Source organism: Dermacentor variabilis, chromosome 4 (genome assembly GCF_050947875.1).
Source record: "Dermacentor variabilis isolate Ectoservices chromosome 4, ASM5094787v1, whole genome shotgun sequence".
NCBI classification, from domain to species: Eukaryota; Metazoa; Arthropoda; class Arachnida; order Ixodida; family Ixodidae; genus Dermacentor; species Dermacentor variabilis.
Window position 1 is genome coordinate 79,406,349 of NC_134571.1, and position 27,776 is coordinate 79,434,124.

General features: G+C 43.7%; 2 protein-coding genes across 3 annotated transcripts in view; one reads left to right on the forward strand and one right to left on the reverse strand.

Moving 5' to 3' along the window:
* Positions 1 to 9,631, reverse strand: part of Liprin-alpha (PTPRF interacting protein alpha) — a 79,928-nt gene extending 70,297 nt beyond the window's left edge. Inside the window, exons 1-3 of one of the 2 annotated variants that reach the window (XM_075689550.1) lie at positions 8,893 to 9,631; positions 8,232 to 8,333; positions 4,260 to 4,424 (exon numbers count right to left, since the gene is read on the reverse strand). In XM_075689550.1, the coding sequence (XP_075545665.1) occupies positions 4,260 to 4,424; positions 8,232 to 8,333; positions 8,893 to 9,141 (516 nt within the window). In that variant the 5' untranslated portion in view covers positions 9,142 to 9,631. The remainder of the gene's footprint in view (positions 1 to 4,259; positions 4,425 to 8,231; positions 8,334 to 8,892) is intronic. The other variant, XM_075689549.1, reaches the window with a different exon arrangement.
* A 470-nt stretch (positions 9,632 to 10,101) lies between these two features.
* LOC142579405 (fatty acyl-CoA reductase 1-like) overlaps positions 10,102 to 27,776 on the forward strand; it is a 41,824-nt gene continuing 24,149 nt past the window's right edge. Inside the window, exons 1-6 of the mRNA XM_075689551.1 lie at positions 10,102 to 10,274; positions 11,425 to 11,541; positions 13,204 to 13,382; positions 16,341 to 16,413; positions 19,197 to 19,303; positions 27,092 to 27,269. Of these exons, the coding sequence (XP_075545666.1) occupies positions 10,176 to 10,274; positions 11,425 to 11,541; positions 13,204 to 13,382; positions 16,341 to 16,413; positions 19,197 to 19,303; positions 27,092 to 27,269 (753 nt within the window). The 5' untranslated portion in view covers positions 10,102 to 10,175. The remainder of the gene's footprint in view (positions 10,275 to 11,424; positions 11,542 to 13,203; positions 13,383 to 16,340; positions 16,414 to 19,196; positions 19,304 to 27,091; positions 27,270 to 27,776) is intronic.

The following is a 27,776-nucleotide window of genomic DNA, read 5'->3' on the forward strand; positions in this document are numbered from 1 at the left end:
TCTTTTTTTCCTTCAATTTTATGGAAATAAATTTATTATTAGAAGAAGTAATGAAGGTCACAGTTCCATACATAAAATTTTGCGCCGAAATGCTACAGCCGGCCTGTCAGTGAGATGTAATGTATTTCGAAGAACTTTTCCCATATTTTGACTTTTGTAGCTGAGTATAATTCTTGAAATTGGCTAAGTTCAGTCTTGGGCTCTTCTAAAATACAATGTAGTCAACTTTTAACTATAAATAGGTAATTAGGCCCGAGCAGTCCCCGTGATAGTCTATGACGTCATAGTGAGCAGGTGTGAGAACTCCAAGGCGGTGCCACCACCCGTCTTTCGTTTTTATGCATTTTCTGGCTTACCAAGCTTTTAACGGTAAGAGTGGATTCCTCGGTTTTGAGATGGGTATTTTACTAATGTAGCTCAAACTAGTTTTCTCTTTATTGTCTTTTGAAAGCAGTACTGCTTCTCATGCTTGATATTTCCCCCCCCCCCATTGCAACTTCATTTCATGAATCTTATTGATGCGAGCGTGTAATGTTTTCTATTCCACCACTGACACGCACTCGCAGAATAAGGCGTAAAAGCTAGGCTGCTGGCTCATTCACACTAAGTTCTTTACAATAAGTTTTCCCAAAGACATAAGTATTATACCAAACACATAGTATATAAAGAGCATGAATTGACATGCGCTACCCGGTCACCTTGCAGTCACCGTTACAGAGCCCAATGCTAAACTAAATGAACTCTAATTTTCTATAAAGCAAAGGCACATATGTTACAGCGAATAAAGTTGAAAGCAAACAAAAGATATAAGTAGTAGACACTGGTTAACTTTGAGGCTACGGTGCCCTTAACCAAACCCATTGCAGCCCTGCAGTTGGCATATAAAAATAACACTGCACTGGATTCTGTTGGTTGTAACAACGGCTGTGTCACTAGCTGTAATGCCGTGTCACCCTTGGAAGGCAGCCAATGTATGTAGCAGCACCACAATTTGTAACATATTGCTTGGTAGCTTCCCAACTTTTGCACTGCCAGAACAAAGTCATGGCAAAGCAACGGCATAATTAAGGTAAAAAGCACCCTTTTGAAGCAGTAGGGAGCAGCAAATTCAAGTCGGAGCAGGTTGGCGCAATTGGCGCAGCGTTCCCATTATTGGCATAAAATGCAAGGTTTTTTTAGCACAGCGAAGATAAAACCACTGAAGTCTTGACATAAGCACCTTGCCAGAACATGGACAAAAACCACAACCAGACTAAGAAACTATGTCCAGTATATGTGCTGGCACACTTACCAAACTTAAACCAAAATGCACATGACTTTAATCATGCCAGTGCCTTGGTCTGCATCGGCCAGCATCAACTTGCACACTATCAATACAATGCCAGGATGAAACAAGATGTACATGTATGTCTGATACAGTGCAAACTAAACTATCTATCTGTTCACATTGAGCCAGTCACAATGAAAATATAAACATTTAATGCCTACTAAATAAATGCATTCTGCATCTGTTTAGAAAACCCACAGCAATTTCTAGTGCATAAGCAATGTCACATCTAGTAATGTGTAAGGAGTAGAACACCATGTCCAATTCTCACGTCACCAAGTTTCCACACATGCCCTAACACAGTGGAACAGTCTAGATGTGTCAAGAAGGCATTTGCAATATTATTTAGGCTACTAAGATAAAGCTGTGGGAACCCATGCCCACCCAGCCAACGTGTCTAAAAGCAGCAGCAAAACTGTGGTCAACGATGAAATAGAGAGCGAGCCTGGCCACAGCCAGCTATCTGGCGCCCATACCCAGGTCTTCTTCACATTGGTGGTCAATGCAAGTCCTCGACTAGCTTCCGGACAAATCCACAGCATGTCTAGTGCACAGACAGTGAACATTTGCAGACAATAAAGCCACCAGCAATGCAATGTCTAGCAGTGGAGGCACTCCAAAGCAGCGGGCATCCACAGAACTACAAGAAGTCGCCGCTCACTTGCCAGAGATTGTGGATCAATGCATCAATGTGAACATCAATAATGGCCATGTTGTTTTCATTACTGGTCTAGCAAAAAGTTGTCTAGTGACCTGACAACCCCCCACCCCCCTGCAACTCCAATACAGTGTCGTAACTGAGCCTTTCTGCACTGAAAACTGCCACTCACATGTAAGGGTTAATGAATGAAGGTGTGGTGTTTAGTGGTGCAAGGGCCAGGTGTGGCCAAACAGCGCCAAGCCAGTGTTGATGAGTTTGCAGTGTAGTTATGAGTTCTATGAAATTGATGTGACGTGGCTGTAAAGGGGCCTTCAAGATGGTCGTTCTAAAGTGCATAAAGTCAACGTGCAATAAGATTATGGTGATGACAAATTACATGTACTATGAGCATTAAGGTGCTTTGCGACACGTAAGGGTTAGCTGAATTAAGGTGCTATACCACCCCCTTTATGACCTTTGTTTTTCCAAAAGACCTTAGGTGTTGTACAGAACATTTCTATACAAATTCAAGGTCAATTCAAGAATTTCAAGAATACCAAAGGCCAAAATTCGAGGAGGAAACAAACCTTATTTGTGTGCAAACAATTACATGGAGAAATAGCGAAATCTTCTTAGCAGCAACTAAGCAACTGCCGAGTTAAACACAGGCTTCGAGCTCTTCAATGGATTGGATTGGAGCAAACTTTATTTGAGCCTGCAGTTGGGCGCTTGCGTGCCCTGATAAGGGCCTACTTCATCTACGAGGTTGCCGTTACTCGGCGCGAGTCTCCGCTCGCCGTTGCTGCCTTGCTGGGTCCCTGACTTTCGAGCGCCCCGAGGACCTGCTGGATGGCCCAAAGCTGTTGGTCTTGGTCGTAGCTCTTCGCGGCTGCCTCGAGCCATGGTGGGATCGTTCTTGATCTTGCTTCTTCTGGATTTTTGATGCAGTCCCACAAGATGTGCGTGTAAGCTCTTCAAGTCTCTTTTCTAAGTTGACTTTCCTGTTATAATGATGTCAGTTGCCTTCTCATTGTGTTAAAGCCAAATGGCTGAGACTTCATTTTATTACGTTAGCTTCGGGATATAACACGGTTAGCACGAACATATGTAAAAGCAGGTGGCTATGATTAAATACAACTTGAAGCACCTTCAAAAATTCTGGATGGCATTTGGTGATGGCTACATTGTAGAGAGGGTTGTTCCAGTCTTTTGCTGGCAGAGGAAAAAAAATTAATCTTGAAATGCGATGGTTCGTGTGCTTACTTTCCAACTGGCATTTCTAAGCCCCATGGCTCTAATATGGAGCCATGATGACTGCAATGAGAGCCAATTAGCAACACAAGAAAGTGGTGGCACTGCTGGGTTCCTTGATCTGGCTTTGTCTAGCTCCTTGATGGCAACAGTGATTGAAACAAGGCTGTCATTGGTGGCTGTGGGCACACCATATTGCCATCGCTTAGTGACATTCGCAAAAGAAAATATTTGGGATCACCTACCGATAGAGAGTGTCATTAACACAGCCCCTATGCAGGGTTTGTTACTTTCAATGTTCAAAAGCCTCCCCAAGGAGCACATTTAATTTCAAGGAGCTTTAAGGACCCTAGAATCTCTTTTTAAGTATTCAAGGGTTTTATGGCATTTTAAAGAGGTGCACACACCCTAGGATCTACTTTTGTTACACGTAGCTTGCACCCAAATTTGGCGGGTGGCACTTGAATGCCTTCCACATGTTGTGGTGCCGCTGCAACCGAGGACAGATGATCCCGACTGCTGCGCCTTTTTGAGGTGGCATCTTTCTTCGGCACTTCATTGTTAAGTCATTGTATGCATGAAGGAATGCGTCCTTGGCTCTAACCAGATTAAGTACCCTTGGAATATCACAAACTGCTCATTCCGTAGCTATAGCATCTGATAATGCAACTATGAGCAGTGACTGAGCTGGCAGTTTTATGGGGCAGCAGCTGTTCTGCCAGAGGCCAGTGCCCTAACACAGTGGAACAGTCTAGATGTGTCAAGAAGGCATTCACACTTTTATTTAGGTTACTAAGCCTAATATCAGAAAAGGAAGGGTAGCGTGAAAACCAGACCCCATTCAGTCAGCGCACTGAACAGCAGCAGTAGTGACATTGCTGTGATGAATGAAGCAGAAGTGCAAGACTCACCCCGAACAGCTAGCCAGGGCTCAGGTGTAGGACATCTACACATAGAAAACACTTCACAAAACCTTCCTTTATAAATATTCTGCAACTGCAGGTAAAGCATAAACATATCATTATAAAAAAATCCACTGACCTTCTCATCAAGTGCCTTGTGGTGCTCGAACAGCGACTTGAGAGCTTTGAGCACTTCCACCTCAGAAGAGACACCAGCTGGTGACTGGGCTTGCCGTTTCACCACAGTCATGCGTAGCGACCTTTCATGCCGAGACACTAGGCATTCCAGGTGCTCCAGCAGCAACTGCAAGCAACATCCCAATAAGGTACTGTTGAATGCATTTCTGCTTTGCAACTAGGGTGCATCTGGTTAACAGTCAAGCTGCAGCTGTACTAGATGCATGCTGTGGCAATAAATAAAAGCAATGACTATTTTCAAGAAATAATAGTCAAGGACGCCTCGGTCAGAATGTGCCGGCCGTCACAAGGAATGAAGCCCACAACCGATCGTGAGCTGTGGTTTGTCATGGCCCAACCAACCATGGCCTCAGAGAAGAATAAACTTGCTATCACAATACTGACTGATTCCAACCATCCTGTCTCCAAACAATCTCCATGACATGTACTGCTTCCCATCCCTATCCGTTTTTCTGCCATTTCGTTTCCTCTACCTTGTTTTACTATTGTTGTATATACTTATTTATATGAATATAATAAACGTTCGGTTGCCAGCTGAGTGTCATGTTGTCTCGCCTTTTTGCATCACTGTCCTGTATTGCTGGTATCAGAATCAGTTAACCTTGCGTTAAGGAGATGCACAAGTATTCTTGTTAATGAAAACAAAATTTCTGTTACCTTTAGGCACACTGAAATAAAAATGCAATAAAAAATGTTTAACTGACAAGATAATCGCAGCATCACTGTAATGCTTCATGGCTTGCATTTTTTACTTTTCATTTTCTTTTCTGTTTGCCATGCTTGGAAAGCTGTTGCTGAGACTACTTTATTCACTCCTGGCAAAGTATGACAAATCCTAACATATCTGACTGCAGTGCCCAAACCATTTACTGTTAGTGAAAAACATCCAGATCATTACCTTTTCCAGAGTTGCAGTTTCCCCAAAATGCCAGTCACAATGAGATATGAATTGGATGGAACTATGAATGGCAGCCTTACTAGTCTTTGAAAGTGCTAGCAAAAGGTGACAGGCTATAATCTGAGAGCATTTTACAGGCTACAGTACACATTTTGTGCAGGCAGCCAAATATGTACATCTGGACATACTTATCCTAATGTCAACACACACACAAAACTTACGTAAAAAAGAAATGAATGTTCTACGGAACATAGAGCAGATTTTCAAGCTTCAAATAAAACACCAAAAGAGGCTTCGTTCACAGGCACTCATGGTAAAGTGTACAGCCTACACAAAACTCAAACAATGCCAACATTAACTTTAAGTGCTGGCAAGCAGCCACTTATCAGCATCAAGAAGTTATCAACTGCAATCACAACTGTTACAGAGCTGACAATCTGAAAAGAATGCAGTTTCATCTTAAGAGAACAAAAGGAAAGAAAGGAAACAAGCCAATACTGCCATAAAGGCCCCAGAGAGTGTAGCTTTGTGGCATGCTAGATAGCACTAGACGACATGCGTGAAGGGCATTCCTTATCCAACAGCACATTATTGTTGCCTTCACTTTATCATGAAAGCTTCTGCCAGCACATCTGGATGTTCCACTTTCACATAAAATGTTGCATCAGGAAACAAATACCTCCACGCCCATAGAGGCCTGGCTAAAATGGCTTGTGGTCGCGGCTAGTAAAACACAGCTAGTACAACATAACCAAACAGAAAGCAAACTCGAGATCCACTACTAAAAAATTCCTATAGCTGACACAGCTTGTCTGGGAATAAAAGTAAACATTGCACTTCAATTTGTCGAAGGTGTGGCCAGGGCCTCTATTTTGTAGTGATGCCTTCCACTCAATTCTCTACCATTCTTATCATCCACCACAAATGGCTGGCTGATAACACAGGTGGAGCATCACTCTGGTCACTGATGAAGCATGAAAAGTGCGAAAAGGCATTAGCTTTGGTAAAGGTATCGCTACAAAATAGCAGCCCAGAGGTGAAGTTGAATGAGCTTTGATGACAGACAACTAACCTAACAAGCAATCAGTATTTAATGCAGCGTTAAGTGCCACACAAGTACTTGCGAGCACAGTACCAGGCTCACACTACAAATGCAACTTCATTAACTGAGATTGCAGCATCTGTGTTGGTCCACAGCTACCTGTAAAACAGTATCTAGCAAAGCTTGGGCAAAGCACTCGTTATGCACTCCAAGCTGAGCGTAGTGTAATGTAGCGCCACATTGAAATAGGTAAGAAACTATGACTGTCGTGAACCTAAAGATAGATTTAACGACAAAATGATTCATGTTACATTATCAGTGTATGTTGATTACATTCGTTGCCATCATTCTGCAGGGGACTGAACACTTCATGATCTTATTCACACTTATTTCCTTTGTGCAACAATATGCATATTCACATCTCAGATGTCCAATGTACAGTTTGCTAGACAATGAGAAAATGGTCCATGAATGACATGACGAGAATGATAAAGTAGTACTCGGAACGGTTGGCTAACGAAAATAACTGAGCATGACGCTAAGCACAAATCATGCAACAGCAACTAGGATTTACAATGTCAAGTCCATCAGTGATTGACAAGTATCCTTGCTAATCTCAATGCAGAGTTCCAAAACACAAATAAAGGTGCCCTTTGCAAGAACATGCTCCCCGAGGACTTGAAAGAACTTGGCAGGCCACCTGAGGGGAGCTTCAGATGGTTTACAAGACAAGGCAAGGATAGCTGGCAGCTATCTTTTACTGGCAGTTCACTGTCTGTGCTCCATCTCTGCCTTTGAAAGCTTTACACCGATACTAGCTGGTATGGCCAACTGCCCTGATGACCACCAAATGTACAGTGCTTTGAATACACCACAAGAAACCAAGGTACCAAAACTTCACTTACACTTTTTCCTCACTGTAAACGAATTCCTGCCAGGTATGTCTACTGCAACCACTTCCGTCTCTTCAAAGTTATCAACAACAGTTCAACTCAGATCATTTAAATAATTGAAACTGTTAAATATAACATGGCTGACCCACATGGAGTGTTTGGCAGTCTCCAGAGGTACACTCAAGCACATGCTGGTACTGGCAAGATCACAGCCTAGTCAGTACAGCTCCCAGTGTAGATCGTTCTCAAATTTCGAGGTTTACCGATAGTCAAAAAATGTCATCCCTTTGCTTTATTAGCGCTTCAAGAATGCTGATGAACTGTGTCTCGAAATAGAAACAGCTTCAATATTAACAATACAAACATATAAATTTTCACAAGGATCATTTCCCATTGATCGTTGCTGTCAAAGCTAGGCATTTGGATAAAGTGAATGAAGTGATTCCATTGCATATTCCCCATTGAGTGCGTTCTATAGCATCACAAGTTCGGTTGCCTGTGAGTGATGCTAACACCAAGTGAAGCTTGCCCAAAGTGGTGCTAAGCTCATTTGACGAGGGCAGTGATTAAATACACACAGGAAACAGCTCTTTACAACTGCATGTGAATACAACATGGCAAATGTCGAAATTACAATGAGTTCCACTTTCTATAAAACTGAGTTCAGTTTACTACCCTTAAAAATTGACAGCACATAACACTAGATGCAATGGTTTGACATTCCAGAATAATGTAGTAAGGAGTCCCTTTGACAACTAATTCAGGAAGTTGTTTGCACTCCACAAACACAAGTGAGGAGCAAAAATGCCAAAGAATAGATACTGCATTTATTCAAATCCAAGCACCCCCTACCCTACTTTTTTAACACCCACAATGACCAAAGTGGGGAAGGTTTGAGTGAATGCTTAAATCTGAAAAAGTACAGTAAGTGGATTTAATGAAAACGCAATGCAAGAAACAGGAAACCATAGTGAATTCACTCATAACAAGATCAACACTTGGTGATGGCACTCTTCTTAATAAACGCTGAGCATGACAGGAATACTAATGACAGTATGTGCAAGATGAAAGAACTCTTACCCGGGTGTTGTTTCGTTCTGCTTTTAACTCCTGTATCTCCTCATCCTTTTCCAAAAGCTGCTCTCTTGCATGGTTAAGCTCTTTGGTGATTGTTGCAAATTCCTGAAAGTTTAAAAGCAAACATTTAGGTCGCGCTTCTCGTTAAATATTGGCGTCTAAAAGAAAAATCACATCTTCGTGCTAAAATTGAGGTCGGTACAGGCTTTAGGCGATCTGGGCGTTTTTAAAGCCCATATCGCGAAGTTTACATTTTGTTTCTAGTGCTGGCAAGCGTGATCAGTCCTGAAAACAAAATGACAGAGAAAGGCGATGGAAACGACCACAAGAACACAACCTAGCAAACATACAAGGCGCAGCACAGATTCACTTATACTACATTTCACATCCACAGATGGCCGAAAGCACGTCGAGAAGTTGTAGCCATTTCAAAGCTGAATTCCACACAGCCAACGCACGCACATATCCGTGGGCGTGTTATCACGGTCAAACTGCTCACGTTACGAAACACACGAGATGCACAGTCGAGATGCACTGGGCGCGACCACGGTAAACTCACACACTTGAACAATTTCAAGCATTCGTAGAAAATATGGGGGCCACACAACACAGGGAAAATTAACGGCAGACAAAACCAATGCACGGCTGCGCGCTGGAGGCCTACCTGTGGCAAGTTGGCCTGCAACTGCCTCTGCAGCGAATCGCGCTCCTTTTCAACCTCCGAAAGCTTTTGCTGCGTGTTTGTGAGCGTCTCCTGCGTCTCTCGCAGCGTCTCCATGAGCTTATCCCGCTCGTCCAACATGTTGACCATGAGCTGCTCAAAGTTTGCTTCATCGCCGGAGAACTGTCCGCTCCGCTGGGCGATGCTGTCCTCCGAAATGGTCGGCATCACATCGCACATCATGTTCCACATCTTGGGGCTGCTTCGTTGGGCCGACGCAACGTCGCGGCCCTCCTATGCAAGCTTTAGGTCGTCGCTCGCGGCAGTCTCTCCGGCGGGGCCAAGAGGCAACTTCCCCGCGCGTCCGGACGAACGCTCCGTGTGCCAAGCCGCAATACGCCTAAGCCTAATCGGACACTGGCCTGTTTGAATGATGAGCTACATCAGAAGCAGCTTTCGACCGTCGCCGGGTTGAGGTCCGCACGAAGCGACGGATGGGCGTCGTTACGGAGCCCGGTGCAACCATCTTGGGAGCCCGTGCTTGCTTCGGCTGCCCCGGGAGCCGTCCGCACCGCCTTCGCCGTAGGCCTGCTGCTTGCTGCGCTCAATCTGTGCTGCTGATCGTTTCATTTTGACATTGCGCTGCTCGATTCTTTTTTATTTTCTTCGACGCAACTCACTCACCCAGGCCGTGCCCACAGCATACACGGCAAAAGCGGAGGACAACTAGGCGTATCCCACAATTCCTGCGTACTTCAGCGACCCGTAGTGAGGAAAACCCTTAGTGGTCCTAGTTGTAGCACGCTAAACCACCCGGCGTTTGCTTATTATCTATTTTTAACAGCCCTTAACGTTCTGTTATGTCCACACATTATCGAAAACTTACACGAAGTTTCAAAATTTTATGTAAGTATGTCGTATTTTTTAGACACCGAGGGTGTGAATAGTTGTCGCAGAACAAGATGGCCTGCACGTGTGTGCTCTACTGTAGATGTTGTAGACAATCAAATAGCCTCCGTAGTTTTCTTTTATTCCCAAACGAGGGCACCACAATACCACAAACTGCTTTTTGCGCGCACTCGAAGGTGCAGGGTTATTTCGTTTTTTCGAGGTTGTGCGCGGAAACGAAGTGCGTCTATGTACATCGTACAAATTTATAAAAACACGTGAGTGTTTCGTATAGCACTATTGTCAGGAGGAAGCCGAAAAAAACAGAACTGCCATCACCGCGGCGCCATCTTGATGTAACCTGGTCAACTTGAACGCAGCGCTCAGGAAACGGACGGATGGAACTCAGGATGGCATCTATGGATAAACCTTTTATATCCGATTTCTACAAGGAAAAGGACATTTTTATAACTGGGGCGACAGGATTTATGGGAAAGGTGAGCGTACAGATCCTGTGAATGGACCTGCGGCAACCAGATTCTTCTCCCGAAACGCGTTATCCGCGCACCCCTGAGCGCGCAAACGAAACTGAAGAAGCTAATGGAGTCTTCATTGCTTACAGAAGCCTGCTAAAGCTCTATACTTGCATGCGCAATAATTCTTTGTTCTCTATTTGACAGGCGTGCTATCAACGATCCTATAGCGAACGGCAGAGTACATTTTCCTGAAGTGTCTATGAATGAACATTACCAGCCGAACATCAAAAACATTTCTAACGCTGAAAAGTGAAGGATTCGAGTGAGCGCAACGATCTAACCATTTCCACAGTTCCAGACGTAAACGACCCTATAGGCTGGCTTTGTTACAAAAGATTGTTTTAGTTGTATTGAAACATTACCCTTAATTATGCTATAAGCCGCGAGCTGCTTGCTTGTGAAATACTACCTCACTATAAATTAAACAAAATGTCGTGTTAGAGTCCTTGCCTTTATAAAATACACCGGAGGCATCTCACAGATTCGAAAAGAAACAAAATGCATAGGGATTATAATGCAACGGTGCGTTGGTCACCCATGACCGTGGGCAAAGAAGACAACGGCTCTGTGGTGCATATACTTAGAAACATGATTGGAGCACAGAAACAAGAGCTAGGAGGCAGGGGTGTTTTAAATGTTGTTTTAATAACAGGTACAACCGAAGTTCTGACAGAATTTTTCAATGCTGAATCGTCTTCAATAAGTCCATTAAAATTTGCTTGTAAAGCTGGCTTTGTTACAAGCACACTCTTACTGCGAAGAAGCTTATCTATGTGCAGAGAAGCTCGCTTTGCAATTGCATGTAAGCGCGTGCATGCTTCATGAAAACAACACGTCAGCATTGTTGTCACTCAAAAGGTGTTACTTTTGGAATGTACACTTAATGAAGATTACTATGCACTATGGCATGTCAGATGTGCACATATATTTTATCTCATATCCAGAGTACCTTGAGGTATCAGTTCAATGGTTGAATGAATTCATGCCATTGGATCAAAATTAACGTATCCGTTCATGACCGACACAACGTCGAAAATATCGCGAGCGAAAATTCTTCATTGTAGATGCATGCAAACTGAATGCATAATAATTCATGTAACATCCAACGCAGGTGCTGCTCGAAAAGCTACTCCGGTCATGTGGCGGTCTGCGCCGGATATTTGTCCTGATGCGTGCCAAAGGAGGAGCGTCACCCCAAGCACGTCTTGATGAATTGCTCGACTCAGAAGTAGGCTTCCTTCCTTTTCTCTCCTGTTCTATGTTGATTTCTCATAACATCGACAATGCAATGTCACTCTCTTTCATAAACACGGTGTTTATTTAAGTATTAATTAAATCAGCGTTGATCGCTTACAGTGACTAAGGTACTTCCACTGGTTAGATTTCATATTGCTCATTCTTCCTTTTTTTCTCTCACCTTCCGTACCCTCTTTCCCCTTCTCCAGTATAGAGCAGTCAACCGGAGATATCCTCCGGTTAACCACTGGTCTTTGCTTTTATCTATCTTACGTGCTTAAGGCCAAGACGGAGCAAAATTTGTGGCGTGATCGATACATGTATTTTGGGCTCTGGCATCTATGCCCAGAGAACGCAAGTTAACATACTATTTATTTATTTATTTATTTATTTATTTATTTATTTATTTATTTATTTATTTATTTATTTATTTATTTATTTCCCCATGGTTGTGGAAAGACGCATGTACTTTAGCAGTCGCTTTTACTTTCCAAAGAACGCAAATGCAATACACAGACAAGCGTTGACATGCGGTCTTGTTGGTAGGACACACCTAAAATTGTTTTAAGCGCATTGACGACGATGGCAGGCGAGTGGACGCACACCTGCTTTTGCACTCAGCGTTTCAATATTCACCCGTTCCTAATAAAGCATTTGTTGAAGTTTCAACAAATGCTTTATTTTCAACAACAATGAAAGCCTCGCTTTCATTGTTGTTGAAGCATTGTTCAAAATTTCGAATAAAATGTAAAATGTAAAAGAATATACTACAATGAAATTTCTTTTATCTACTGTTCACAAATTCAGCAGAACTACGTGGATGACCTGCCAGACGCATTTTGATCCCGGAAGAGAAGAAACGTACAGACAAGGGCACCTCCAAAACAGCGACTGTACGCGCTTCTCTGTGTTCCGGAACATAGCTTTCTGCCGCGCATGCTCCTGCATGCGCGGGGTAATATGGCGACACTCAGACGACGACTTTGTCAAGTGCCTCGCGCAATGAGACATGTAATATTCGAAGGAATAAACACGTATGCCCGGTGAGACCGGCGTAAGGCAACGCTTTAAGAAAGACATCCACTAAGCTTTCTTGTATCCCCACGCGCCGTGCGGGAAAAACACTAGGATTAAGTATAAGCAATGAATACATTTGCGTATATAGAGGCCGACCGCTACGCTGTGCTGTGGTAAGGGCCGGGGAGGGCGAATGAGGTACGTAGGTATGCTAGCTGACAATTAATTATGTTTAAAGGTGTAGTGATACGTACATACTTAATTCAACCGGTAGGCCTATCCACAGCCTCGAGAACAGTCTACCCGTGGTTTGTTGAAAATGAAGCGAAACGCGTGTAGCCTGCAAAGAACACTTAGAGTCTCACCATGCGCCAAATCTTGAGAAAGCGCCAAGTCATTCAGAAAGAAGTCGATCGTCGAGACCAGTCAGAGAATCTGTCTCGATAGAAGTATAAACAACATATAAACAACATATAACAACGCCCACTGTGGCTTAATTAAGTGTGAAGGTGCTTCATTTATTGTTTCGTTATTAATTAAGGTGAACGACACACTTCTTTTTCTCTTTGTGTTATACTTTTATGCGCCTATGTGCATTTTCGCCCGACTTACTTGTGCTAACCGCCTTCGAGTGCAGATCTTCCAAGCCCTGCGCTGTTCCGACCAGAACTTTGCGCGCGGCAAGGTTATCGCCGTGGAAGGGGACCTGACCCTGCCGGAGCTGGGTCTCAGCGCTGAACACCGAAGGGCGTTGCTGGACAACGTCGATATCGTCTTCCACTCAGCTGCCATCGTCAAATTCGACGAACCGCTCAAGTTAGTACACACTTACAGGTACTAAACGATGTGGGAACCTGTAGCTTATGATTATAGTGACCGTCTCAGAAACAACGATCTTGTATTAGCTGGGACCTGCGCAGCAGCCATTCTTCTGGCGGACAGGATAGCACTAGCGTCGTCATACCAATAACTAGACTTAAATCAAGGAGTGCACCGCGCTACTCGAAGAGCGCGTAGCATCTTATAACCGTGCAACTGACAGCGTGCATATAGCATGACGGCAGCCTATTTCCTAAATGGTTACCCTTTCTATGGAGCCCGTCTTTGCGCTTTTGCATTGGATTTGGGCATAAGCAGCGGGAAAAAACGAGAGCTTCGCCTTGGTGATCGAGTCCGAGACAGTCGCCGCTCGCGACACATGTAGTTGTATGTGCTGTCATTGAACGTTCGTTCTTTAGCATTAAGAACCTCCCAACAGGCCTCATCTGCAATTTTGGCTATGTATACAATATAGTTGCAAAGCTCCGCCAAGCTGGGGGGCATTCTACCACAAGCATTTGTAAAGGATTAAGTATAGTAGCCGAGATGAAAGGAAATTAAATGTGAGGTGATAGTAGATGAGGCGAGCTATCCTCCTCGTAGCAGAAACTCTCCCAGTGTCTCGACCAACGCACGTTGGCAACGTCCATCGGCTGCTTTCTCTCCAACAAAGGAAGCCTTCCCCCCCCCCTTTTTTTTTTCGTGTTACGTGGCGCATTTCCGCATGTTGTTCAGCGCGGCCTGCGTCTCCCGAAAATCCCCGAGTTATCCCTGCTCCCGGCCACCTGTGCGCTGCTGGCGCATTGTGTGTGACGTAAAAGCACCTAGCATGCGACGTCGTCTCGCTGGTAGGGCGACTGGTTCCTCCAAGAAGAGTGCGCGATCTTTTGTCTAGAGTTTTCAACTGTTTTAGCAGTGTACATCGGCGATTGTCGCCGCGTGATCCACGCACTGTGCCGATTTGTTTGCAATGCCCAAAGCTCGTTAGGGATCCAACCTTTAATAAAACTTTATGCGCGAACTTAATGCGTCTGAAGTAACACACGAAAGTACACACAGTGCGCTCTTGGGTCTAATGCGCTAAGACCATGCATATCTGCGCGGGCGATCTATTCAATATATTGTGAGACAACTGTCACTCCGACACCTTATTCAGCAGGATCGTGCGCTGAAGAGAATGACGCTGGCCATGATGATGAGTATGGGCAGGTGGAGAAGACGAAGTGGGAATATAATGCTCACAATAGAAATAAAGATACAACACACAATCACTGCTGATAGTTTCCTGTGTGTTCTTCTAGCCTTGCTTACAGTTCGCGCATTCAGATCCGCCCCCCCCCCCCTTTTTTTTTTCAATGCGAGACAAACTGGTCTTATACACTATTATACGAGACTTGACGAATCGCCTCCATCGTTGAGATAGAAGACATATCAGTGGAGTGTCGCCCTATCAACGACACCGTGGAGTTATTGAGGCAAATTACCATATCTGACATCTTAACTGATATTAAAAGAAACAAGTGGAGTGACAAAATGACTTGCGAATGACAAATAACTTGTGAGTGACGAAACAGATACCCGCCGTGGTTTCTCTGTGTCTATGGCGTTCTGCTGCTCAGCACGAGGTCGCGGGTGCGATTCCCGGCCGCGGTGCGGCCGCACCTCGTTGAGAGCGAATGCGAAAACGCCGATTTGATGTACCATGCTGTAAGTGCATGTTAAATAATTCCACTTGGTCGAACGTAATTCAGAGCCACACCACTATATTTCGGGTCGTATGACCCGCTGTGTAGCCTCGCGACATTAAATCCCACAATATTTAACAAAATTGGTGCCAGTAGAAGGAAAACACAAAGTCGAGGGTGGTAGAGGATCTGAACAAGCAGTGAAGCAATGAAATAAAGAAATTTGCGGGCCAAGCATCGGTTCTGTTAAGGCAGGACAAGGGCATGCAATTGGCGTTGCGCGCCTGGAGTTATATGTAGACTGATGACAGCGATGATGATCAAAGCTCCGCACCCGTGGTTCTTCATTGAGTGTGAGAGGAGATCCCCATGTATAGTACTACGTATACCTGCGCGTTTAGCAGTGTTAAAAGAGCAAACGCGTTATTTTTTAACGTACATTTTTCACACTACATAAAGTATGGTGCTGGAACCAGTCACGTTTCCTTAAAGTGCAGTTTTTTGCAATGAGCGCAACTTAATTGAAATGGGGGTATCAAAAGTTATCGACTCGCCAAGTAACTCGAGGCATGCGCTGATTCGTCAATGATCCATTTCGGGCGAACCTCTGCGAGTACCAATTGAGACAAGTTCTAGGAAATAACGGTGTGAACGGAATCGCACGTGATTTAATTTTTTATCCGGACTGCGCACTGTTGTGGTCAACGCGAAATGCATGCACTACCGCTGTGCATGTCTATTGAAATCCTGTTGAAACGCGAACAGGAAGTAAATACTATAAGAACGGCCTTTACACATCATTACACATGAATGCGATGGACAATCTTAAGCATTGTGCGTTCCCAAATGAACACTTTCTAGCCTGAACCTGATCACTGTTCGAAACACAGGTGAGCTCGGAAACTCAACAACGCATGCTGGCCACTTTCGACTCATTCCCTTTTCAATATGTGTTGTTATATACGCCTTTCTGAAAGAAACTGACGTACTTTTGCGTACATTTGCCTACTGATCGTCACTGATTATACTGGTTGCAATGTCTAACCGTTTAGACTAATTAGTAGATTTTATGAGCCTTTTCTAGCGCTAGCTTGAACAGCTGCTCGGTTACGCGAACTATAGAGTGAGGCCTCTCTGGCAGCAAAATGTATTCAGAGGCGCAGCGGCACTGATGCGTCTATAGGATTAGGCTCTCTGAACTTCCGAGCTCCCTTGGACGCGCTGCTTCTGAAAGCGTTTAATGTTTTCGTTTTTGTGCCTTGTTTTCCAGGAGTTCCATTGACATGAATGTCCTGGGGACAAGGAGACTGCTGCAACTGTGTCAAGGCATGAGCAAGCTAAAGGTAACTGCGTTTTCATCTTACAAATTTCTTGCCTATCGACAGACGAAAACGAGCCTCTTTTCGTTCAATTCATTCAATTTCGGTAACGTGCAACGTGCCTCCATGGTTCACTTGCAGCTCCCCTTGCAGTACTCATTTTCTTTTTTTTTCTTTTTTTTGTGGAGGGGGGAGAGGGAAACTAGTAGGCACATAAGCTCTAAGCAAACCTCTTTAGAGACTTTCCTCTACAGAAAGCATAACTCTAGAGACCTTGTAGCTGAAATACAGAAAAGCTCGTCAGCGTTAAGTCAGCCAAATATCGCCGCGACGTATGAAAAAATAATAATAAAAAAATAAAAATATATCTACCCGATACGACCGTATGCATAGGAAAGCAGTGCCACGATATACGCCATGTGTCTCACGTCACCTTGCGCCAAAATTAAAAAAAAATAATGAGCCATTCCACTCTGTGAAGACTGAACTTAGCCAATTTCTAGAATTTCGTTCAGCTGCGAAAGCCGAAATACGGAAAAGCACTTTTGAACACTTTATGTCACACTTTCGGGCCGGCGGTAGGATTTCGGCGCGAAATTCAATAAATGGAAATGTGATCTTCATTTTTTCTTTTAATGATAAACTTATTCCCGCGACATTGGAGGGAAAAAATCACGAGGCATTCCACTCCGTGAAACTGGACGACCAGCGAAGCTCTTTAACACAGGACACAGAGGTGGCGCAGAATTTCGAACAAAGGTGCGAACGCATTTATTGTCCTGGTCGGTGGTCATCGTGACGCTAGGTACGCACACACATTCTCGTATCCCTTTTCTGTTATTACTAGAATAATTCCATCGTATTCGCGGATAGTCCGGACTTCCGAGCGGCAACGCGCCTACGAAGAGCGACGGCAGGAACGGACGCGAGAACGCAACCGCCGCCCCCGACGAGCCGCAGAAAACTAGGCACGCGTGATGTTTCCACGTGACCGCCACCACGGGAGAACGGAAGGAAACTAGGTACGCGAGCGCTTGGAACACCGACAAACAGATGGCGATGAGAACGTAGACGTGGCCGACGCGGGTCGTACCTTTTGGGCTAAGATGCGACCGCACTTTCATCGTGTGGGAAATGTAAACAACATTTTCGAAAACCTCTGCTTTTACCCTTCTGCCTGGGACCTCTTTGGGTCCCAGGTGTGACCAGGGTAGTTCAAGGGCGCGTTACAGGTCCCTGAGCCCGCTAACCGCACTCCCCAGGGGTATTTGTCATTTGCACGTGGACCTTTTCTGTACAATCACCAGGGTCGGCCCACATTTCGGCTTTCGGAGTTGAAAAATGCACAGAACCCTAGCCATAGACAGCTTCGTTGTAAAATACGTAAGGGCCACGTAGCTGGACAGAACTAAGGTAATATTGTTTGCCCTCACTTGGAGCAAGTCAGACTATTTTCTGTATTGGACGAATTACATAATTACTTATTATATTATTGTTCATTAAATATTATATTCAGTGCAAAAGCGTCAATTAGAAAATTGCCGACCATCCTCACAAAAACCCGATCCAGCTCTCTGTTGCTAATACGTGCTGCATGGTTTTTTTTCTTTCTCAAGTCTTAAAGAAAGAAACACATTGCAGGAAAAGTACCAGGTGACAATCTTGCGGCACTTGGAAGTTACTTTCTTAATAAAACGTCGTTTTATTCATTCAAGCACAAAAGACACTGGAACGCCAACGCATTTCTCCGCAAAGTTAGGGAACTAATATCGCGAAACTGGTGTCATCCTCAGAATTTGTTCCAAGTTTATCCGCTTTGCAAACTACACGGCTAGAATTTCTAAAGTGCAATATGGACAACAAGTAATTAGTTAAGCGTTAATTTGTTAATTATCGTTAATTAATCGATTATTGATTTAAGTTTTTTGTGCAAGTAATATCCGCTTCTTCCAGTGGACCAGCTCATGGACTATAATTGTGCTGTCTGCAGACAACCTTTAAGAATTTTTGAAAATTTTCGCTGAAACACCCTGTATGTCATCGGTGGTGGCCGGCTCTCTGGTCTAGAAGTCTACTCCAGTCGACGCTAACGCGATATATGTACTATTAAAATAATTTAAGCACACTGAACACCAGTTGACATCTACGTAATGCGAAGTAGGCTTGGTTTGATAAAGAATGGTTGCTGTGAATTATGTAACTGTTCCGCAGCGAATGGTTAATGCTATTGCGATGCGAACTGATGCGGAGTGCAGCGCGTGGCATCTGTTGTTGTTGCTTTTGTGATAGCCAATGACCCAAGTTGCCGTCTGGGATTTATAGAACAGCGTCACATGTCCGGTGGCCGCAGTGACACAAAGCGAGCGGCACATATCCATGTTCTCGTCAGAGGTGTTCACTGAAGAGCGGTACATATCCTGGAACACATACCAACTGGCACATACCAAAGTGGTCGGCCCACATTTTTAGACTGTACTATATAACTTCGGGATTGACCCACGTCTTTAGACTGCACTATTTTGGTGATCGGCCCTCGAAAACGACCAGATAGACGCCAGATAGTTGTTACAAAAAAACTGGGTAGAACTCGCAAAGAATGGTTTGCATTATAACAATTACAAAGGTGTATCTGCCGCAGTGCGTGTATCGTCCAACGTCAATCTCAGCCGTCAGGGGCCCGGCATTATCGTCGTGAACGTCCGTAGAAACTTAAGCAATTCGAGCCTAGACGGCACATTCACTCTGTGAACGTAGCGCATGCAGGAGCCGTCGCTCATATGCGGCTCTCTCGACCCTTCCACCCGCAGGCCCTGGTGCACGTGTCGACGGCGTACTGCAACTGCGACAAGGAGGAGGTGGCAGAGGTCATATACCCGCCGCCTTTCGACCCGCAGAACGTCATCGACGCCGTCAGGTAACGAAGCGACTTCTTCTTGCGCAAAGTGGTGGGATGTGTCCGTGACATTATTTTGGGGCTCGAAAGGAAGCCCGCGAACATTGCATTCGCGTCCTTCTTTCCTGCGTCTCCTTTCGCGAGCCCAAAAGGTACGTTTAGTCGTCAGGTGTACGACACTTTCTCGCGCGCCGTTTAGCCTATTTCTTTTCTTGCTGTCTCAGGGAAGCTTTAGCAAACATACCTGTGGGAAATGCCAAAGACACGTGCAAAACGAAAAAAAAAAAGAACTCGAGATAATAGCCACGCAATAAAACTGGATTTATAGACTGCTGAAAAGCGCATGAACCAATTTGGCATGGCCTGTAAATGTTGACTGTGTTGCGATATTTTGTAAAGAAAAGGCTTGCACGGAAGATAGCGGATGTTTTAACGGAAGAATTCTTGGAAATGTAACCTGGCTTCAGATTTTCTTTCTGTGACTCTTTTGTAGACGCGCTAAACATGCGTGGGGGGATTATTAAAAGGTTGATTGCGGCGCAGCGAGAATTCATCCGCTAATTGCACTCTAGTGCCTCATGCTGTATATCTCCCTCTGTATGTAGGTCCACTTTGGTTTTATTCTGCTGGTCTACTTTTTTTTCTGGGGCGCTTTTGTTCAGCAACTATGCGGCAAAGCATTACTACAGGGGCAATATATTCGTCCGTTGTTGAATTGATGGGAAAACGCTCGTAGATCATGTTAAAACTCATGGACTCGAATGTGCAGCTATGATGCACATTCGCGCCTTGATGTATAAGGAAGGATGACACAGTCAGATTCTACAAGAAGCAGCGCATCGAATGGCTTTATGGAAAGACATTCAAGCAGGCTGCGCGCGCTGTTTTTTCTGAAGTTTCGGTGCATGGTAAAATGTTTTATTTGATATTTAGAAAGACTAACATTATGTTGCAGATTAGCTCATGAAAACCAATCAGTAGTTACACTGCATTAATGAGCAAATAAAAAGGTAATTACACACACCAGGTAACTAATAAGACTATATTTATTAGTGATTATAAGTTCTGTTGGTCTTCCTATTCATGTTATGGATATCGAATGAAATGTCATAAAAGAGTGATTTAATAGTGAGACCGGCTAGGAACTGGCACGATGAAGCCAATAGTTGTAATGAATCATTTATTTAACTTGTACAATGGCAGTCTTGATTCGTGCAGGTCGTAATTGCTACTGTATTCGCACTGTAATTCGCACTGTCGTTATTCGCACTGTAATTAAATGAGCATTTTAATATACTCTTGCTAAATGATAACGCCGAGTCTAACTTTCATGCATCACTGCCTCTTGGATATCAAATGAAAAATCATTCAAACAGTGAATAATTTATGATAACTAGGAGTGGTAGGACTGAGTTACTAGTGATCACGAATCACTTCGTTCAGTATGACAGTGGTAGCCTTTATTCATATACGTTGTCATTGATATCATTCCAAAATTCGTTAAATGACTATTTCTTTGGTTACCGCTGCTGACCGATCACGCCTGGTTATTAGTGATCACTAGTGATACGCTCAGTATGATGTTCTCGTATTCTATACAATGGATGTCATTGGATAATGGATATCAAATGAAAAGTCATACAAACGATGATTCAATTATATTGGAGACAGTAGGACCGTGTCTCTAGTGAACACAAATCCCTTTGGTTAGCACAACAATGGTACTCTTGATTCTTGCAAGTCGTCATTGGTATCAATCAAAACGTGATTACATGAGTAACTCGGTTACCATTGTTAATTGATGATGCCGAGTCATTAGTGATCACTAGTGATAGGCTCCGTTCAATGTGCTCATACCTTTAAGCAGCTTAGCGTCATAAGTCATAGTCATAAGAGTGGTAATTCAAATATTATAACTAAGAGATGGTATGGTTAAGTCACTAAGGATCGCGAATCAATTTGTTTAGTATGACAGTGGTAGTCTTCTTTTATTCATTGTCATTTCTATGAGTCAGTTTCACTAAGATTTTTTTTTCGGAATGCATAGCAGACAGTGTCGAAATACTGATGATCACTAGTGATTATGTGCGATTCAGTGTCCTCGACTGAGCTCCTAACATTCTCACAGATTTTTGATTGCCTCGGAAATCGAAGGTTCGTGAAGGACGTTCTGCTTGGATTTAAGATTCTCGCGCTGGGAATAAATTGGCTGTCGTTTGGATTAATATGGGCGGCAGAACCTGCAGTAAACATGCATAATCGAAACGAAGTGCCGCTGCAAGCTCGCCCTCCATAGTGTACAAGTTTATGCTTCGCAGAACTGAACCAAAGGTATCGTTGCTAGCAAAGATCTGCCATTTCGTTTCGGGCGTGGTGGTGAAAGCATTCTTAATAACAACAACACCGAGATGTTGCTAAACATGGTGGTTAAGGGGAAATTAAAAAGGTGCTCCTAGCGCGTGCAAGAACTACGTAGATTTCTGGCGAGGGGGAAAAACTCACCTCGCGCCATGACGCAGCAGGTACTTCTCGAAATGACGGCGCAGGCTGCAGCATGCTGCCGGCCGAAGAGCAAGTTTGACGTGGCTGGGGATGCACGCCGTATCGTTTCGATCTCTTAGGTTTTGCGTTATGCCACATGGTTTGTTTATTCTGTGTCCATGCTTAAGAGGAATCTTTAGCTTGGGTGCTCCTATCTAAATACATGTAAAAGGAGAATCCGTTTTTCTCGGCAACCCCTGCACCAAACTTGATGAGGCTTGTTGCATTTAAAAGAAAAACTTAAAATCTAAAGACTGTTTGTTTTAAATTTTTTATTGAAGTCATCAATTTGTTTTCGCGAAATTGGCAAAAATCGCAAATTTTCAGGAAGCCAAACTGTCAAGTTTACAACTCTGTAACTCAGCAATGAAAAATTATGTCACAATTCCGTGAATTGCACCTAGTAGTACATGTAAAGCGGACAAAATGGATGTTACACATGAATTTCAAAAAAATTTAGTGATATGGGAATACAGCTTTTGCAGAACCTTTATACACAACGTAACAAATTCACGTAAGATATAAATTGACATATCTAATTTGTCCGCTTTGAATGATCTAATGAATGCCATTTAAAGAACCGCAATACCTCTTTTGACACAGAGATATTAATTTATAAACTTCGTGCTTCTATTTTTTTCGAACTTTCGAATTTTTGAAGATGATTTTTTACAGAATTTAGGCCCTAGCTAATTCAAAGTTCCGCTGCCAACAGTCACAAGAATTTAACTTTCTCACTCAAATGCAACAAATTTCATTAAAGTCAGTGTAGGGGTTATCTCAGGAAAGCGTTTCTGCATTTCACGTGTATTTGAATAGGTCGCGTCGGAGTTGGGCCCCAACTAAAGCTTCCTCTGAATTCTGAATGCAAAAGTTTTAAAAGTGAATAGCTCCATTTGTCTCTTAGCCGTGGTTTTGTGGTGGTTGGTGGTGTTTCTCACGCGTATGGCTTTATCTGATGTGGTGAAGACTGGGTGAAAGCTAACGAGCCGATGTGACGGGACATAAGTAGCACTTATGGTTTACGCTAAATAATTTATTATTGGTGCAAATCTGTGCCTCAGACTTCATAAACTTTCAGAGTGATAGCTGTCGCCTTGTGCATCCTTTGAGTATATGGCTACGCTGTTGCTTCTTTGAAGCGTAACGAAGCTCAATGGTGACTGCCGTTGCAAGGCGAGGGTTATTGGATGGAACGGAAGTTGGCGCCGAAGATTTAAAGAACGGTTGATTCTAAAGCGATAGCTGTACACTATGACGTAACCAAAACTTGTTTTAACGTTGCATTAATTGTGAACGATATTACAGTGAAGGTTTACTCCGAATATTAACATGGCGGGTAGACGCACGGTGTGTTTTAAAGCGATAGCCCTGTCGTGGCCAATACGGAAAGTTGACAGTCACTTACGTATCCTTACGTCATTTGAATGCGAAAGAATTATGACTTATCGAATTGCTTATGCCCATGATGCGTAACGTCATACATTGTCATGTGGCCTATCCACTGTCACCCAATTAAGAAACACTACATGACTTTGACAAAGATATTAACTGCCAACTACAAACTGATGCAATTTTTATGGATTTTTCCAAGGCTTTCGATCGCGTTGCTCACCTGAAACTTAATTATAGACCAAAAACCATAGTAGGAAATGGTCCTCTCATGCGTTGGATTGAAGATTATCTCTCGGACCGTTACCAGTGTGTACAGTATAATGATCATATATCAAATACCGTTCGGGTTCTATCTGGCCTACCGCAGGGTTCTGTTCTGGCACCACTGCTCTTCTTGTTGTACTTAAACGATATAACTAACGACATTGATGTTTGCAGATGACTGTGTACTATGCCACACAATTAAAACTTGCTATGACCAAAAGAAACTTAATGATGCCCTAAACGTAGAAGCCCAATGGTGCACAAATTGGCAAATGGTATTAAACGCGGAGAAGACACTTAATATGACAATAACAAACAAGAAATCAACGCTTTTTTTTTCTCTACAGCTATAACGGACTCATACTAAAGAATATGTCCCAGTATAAGCACCTGGGAGTATAGATAAGTCGTGACCTCAGCTGTAACGCGCATGTTGAACAAATATCCAAAAAAGCATTAAATGCAGTACGTGCTGTAAAATGCTCGAACATATTATTTTTACCAACCTGGTTAATTTCCTTGAATCAAACTCATTTTTTACGTCAGCACAACACAGTTTTCGGAAACCTTACTCCTGTGAAACCCAATCAATATCGTTTACACATGCACTACACCATACGTATTCTTGACCAATCATCACTAGCTGATTGTATATTCTTAGATTTTTCAAAAACATTCGACAAGGTGTGTCACAAGCTATTGCTTCACAAACTTAACAACTAAAACTGAAACTTAACATTGACTGTGACCTTTTGAAATGGTTGAGTGTTTTCTTCTAACCGCTCGCAATGTGTTTGTGCTAACGGCCTTAACTCCGGTTTTACAGAGGTCTGTTCAGGTGTTCCACAGGGTTCCGTCCTTGGACTCCTGTTGTTTCTAATTTGCATTAATGATCTTCCCTCGCTTATCAACTCCCATATCTATCTGTTCGCTGATGATTGCGTCATGTTTAGAGAAATTGCCAATGCTAACGACATTGAATTACTTCAGTCGGACCTTACCACTATAAAGAATTGGAGCAATGATTGGTTAATGGTGCTAAATATTAACAAATGCAAAGTCATGCATGTGTCTAGAAAAACATCTACTATACCGTCGTACTGCATTGACAACATGTCGTTGGAATAAGTTTCTTCATATGAATATCTTGGCGTTTACGTCACTTCTAACCTCAGCTGGTCTCTTCACACTGAAAACAAAATTAAAACATGCTAATCGCATGCCTGGCTACCTACGTCGCAACCTTTTCAACGTACCTGCTAATTTGACACTTTTGTTATATAAAATTTTAATACATCCCAAACTCGAATACGCCACTCCGGTATGGGACCCTACTCAAAAAACCTACTCACTGATCTCGAGATGGTTCAAAATAACGGCAGGCACGCTTTATTCTTGCTAACTATAGCCGCACAGCGAGTATAACTAACATGAAATCTAATCTTTTCCTCCCATCACTGGAATCTCGCAGAAAAGTGTTTCGTATAGACCTCATCCACAAGTTGTATCATTATCATACTCTACGGGATCACCTCATCCCCCATCCAATTTATGTATCCCGTCGCATTGATCATCAGTACAAAGTCGGCATTTTGCCATGCAACATTAAAGTGTGTCACAATCATTTCTGCCGCGAACCTCCCGTGACTGGAGCCATCTTCCCGCTGAAGTTGTAGGCCTTACTAATTATGAACAGTTCCGTGAAGTCTTAGCTAATATTGTATACACAGATGCCATTTAAACATTCGTATAACCAACTGTATTTGTCTTCTTCATTCTTTTGTGTTTACCGCTCCCCCTCTGTAATGCCCTTGGCCCTGAGGAGTAGACTACATGTAATGAAATGAAATAAATTGTTCTTCCTTAAACATTAATTCGCTTACGGGTTCTACATTATACATATGAAACACGACTTCTCTCTTACACCGGTCTCATCCGACCAATACTGGAATATACCAGCGTTGCGTGGTTTTCGTACACTAAGCACAACATTCTCACACTTGAAAGGGTACAGAGGAAATCCGTACGATTTATTTTCAATCGTTACAGGCGTACGGGTTCCCCAATCTAAATGCTGCAACTCGCTGGCCTCGTAACTTTGTCTGGTCGAGCCAAAGTGCACAGGATAAAATTCGTGTATTTATTGCTAAACCATAGTTTCAAGATAAATCCCAAGTCATTCATTACATACAACACTTTCATGCAAACGGGCAACAAACATAAATTTACCCTAAAGGAACTCAACTGTACTAATAACGTGTTTCGTTTCTCTTTTTTTTTTCGCAAGCAGTTATAGACTGGAATTTCTTGGATGAATTTGTTGTTGGTCAGCCAACGCAAGAATTGTTTACTGAATTCGCGCAAGACGTCGTTTGTCACAGGTGCTTATCATGCTGCTGACTGGATCTCTCTCTGGTTGTCCGTTGCATTGCCTGCTTGTGGAAACTTATCGATGTGCATTTTGTTTTATGTATTCACTCCCACCCCTGTAATAATCCCTGTGAGAGATTGGCAGTATATATATAAAAAATAATAATCCGCCTTAATCCACCTTGCTCTAATTTGTACCAACCTTAATCCACTTAATCAACCTCAAGTCACCTTACGCTAGCTTGTTTTAACGTTAATTCTCTAGTACTACTGACATCATACAAGACGCGGATTACGTCATTGATGGTGATAATTTTTGGTACCACCCTTTGCCTACAATGCCGGCTTTCCTGCGTCATGGGACATATAACGCTTTGTCATTAATAACTATGGTAGACGATAACGGTCCGTCCACACGGCGAGGAGTAAACAGCTTTCGCTATTTCAGTGTGATTCGTGCAACCTCGGTGTGCGGCACCCCATCATGCTAAGGTACGCTGCAGATATGTTATCACGCGCCGACGAGGGTGAGCGTATGTATACTGCTACAGCGCACACGATAAAGCGAGACCGCTGCCATCCGCTCTTCCGGCTGAAGCGGTCAAAAGTGCTTAGTAAGCATGCTCTACTGCTGCTTTCAAAATCAGTTCTTGAGATTATAATAACTGCAGCGACAAAACGGACGTTTTGGCTTCGATAAGACGCTTGGTGAACCAAGTCGTACGAGGCATAAGATAGACGGCGGGGGTGAGGAGGTGGGTGATTTTTCGAGAATCTCTGAACCCGCTTTCCCGAAGCGCGACTGAGCCTTTAAACGCCTATCAATGGCAGCAAAACTGCTTATTCACAGTCGACCAGCCGGCCGCTCGTCTTCTACGCGTGGCGGTTATCAGATCAGCCGTTCCCGATTCGCGCTCAGCGGTGAAAGCTGTTGGCATGGTCCTGTTTTTTTTTGTTATTGTTATTATTGTGTGTATTCTGCTTTCGTCCAGTATACTGCGTGTGTCATCCCGTGACTTTTGAATCGTAAAGATCAGTACGTCACGTGGTGTAAAAGCTGCGGACTTTATAAAGGCGATGTCCGGAATTGCTGGGGTGGTTCGAAAGATGTTCTATATGCTTCCGTGAATAATCGAATCGCAGAACGAAATATTTCCACTCTCCCCATTCGGTATACAGAAAACTAATGGACTCGCCAGTGAATCGCCGTTTTCATAGCACAGGCTGCATTTTGCGCAGCTGGATGGATGACCCACTGGTTGAGGCGATCACGCCCAAGTTGCTGGGCAGTCGGCCCAACATGTATACCTTCACCAAAGCCCTCGCCGAAAGCCTGGTGGCAGACGAGAGGGGATCCCTGCCCGTGGCCATTGTCAGGCCCTCCATCGTCACAGCCGCATGGCAGGAACCCATACCGGTGAGAGAGCGCCACGCCACCGCTTTCGAAAAAGTGGACGATTACTTTTTCCTTTCGGGAAACTTCCTCCACACTGCGGTTTTGTGCAGAATTTATTCGCTTAGTAACCACTCTTCTCTGTCCATGATTGCACCCGTGCAGCCTGGTCTTTGGCAGGCAAAGGAAGGAAGGAAGGAAAAAGTGGAGAAGGAAAGACAGGGAGGTTAACCAGGTTAGCTTAACCGGTTTGCTACCCTACAAATGGGAGCGGGATGTTGAGGATGAAAGATGGGGAGGAGAAAGAGAGAGAGCACATAACACAGCACACACATCGTCAGTTACACTCCGCCACTCTTGCGCGGTACGTGACATCATTGCCACATCCGCTTGTCCGAGCCCGTCTCTTTCAAAAACCAAAGTAGTCCCTTCGTCGCCTTCAGCTGCGATGTCTTCTGTCGGCGAAGGAATTGATGTTATGGCTTACCTTCTGGCAAGTTTGTCTGCCTCACACTGAAATGCGTATCACCT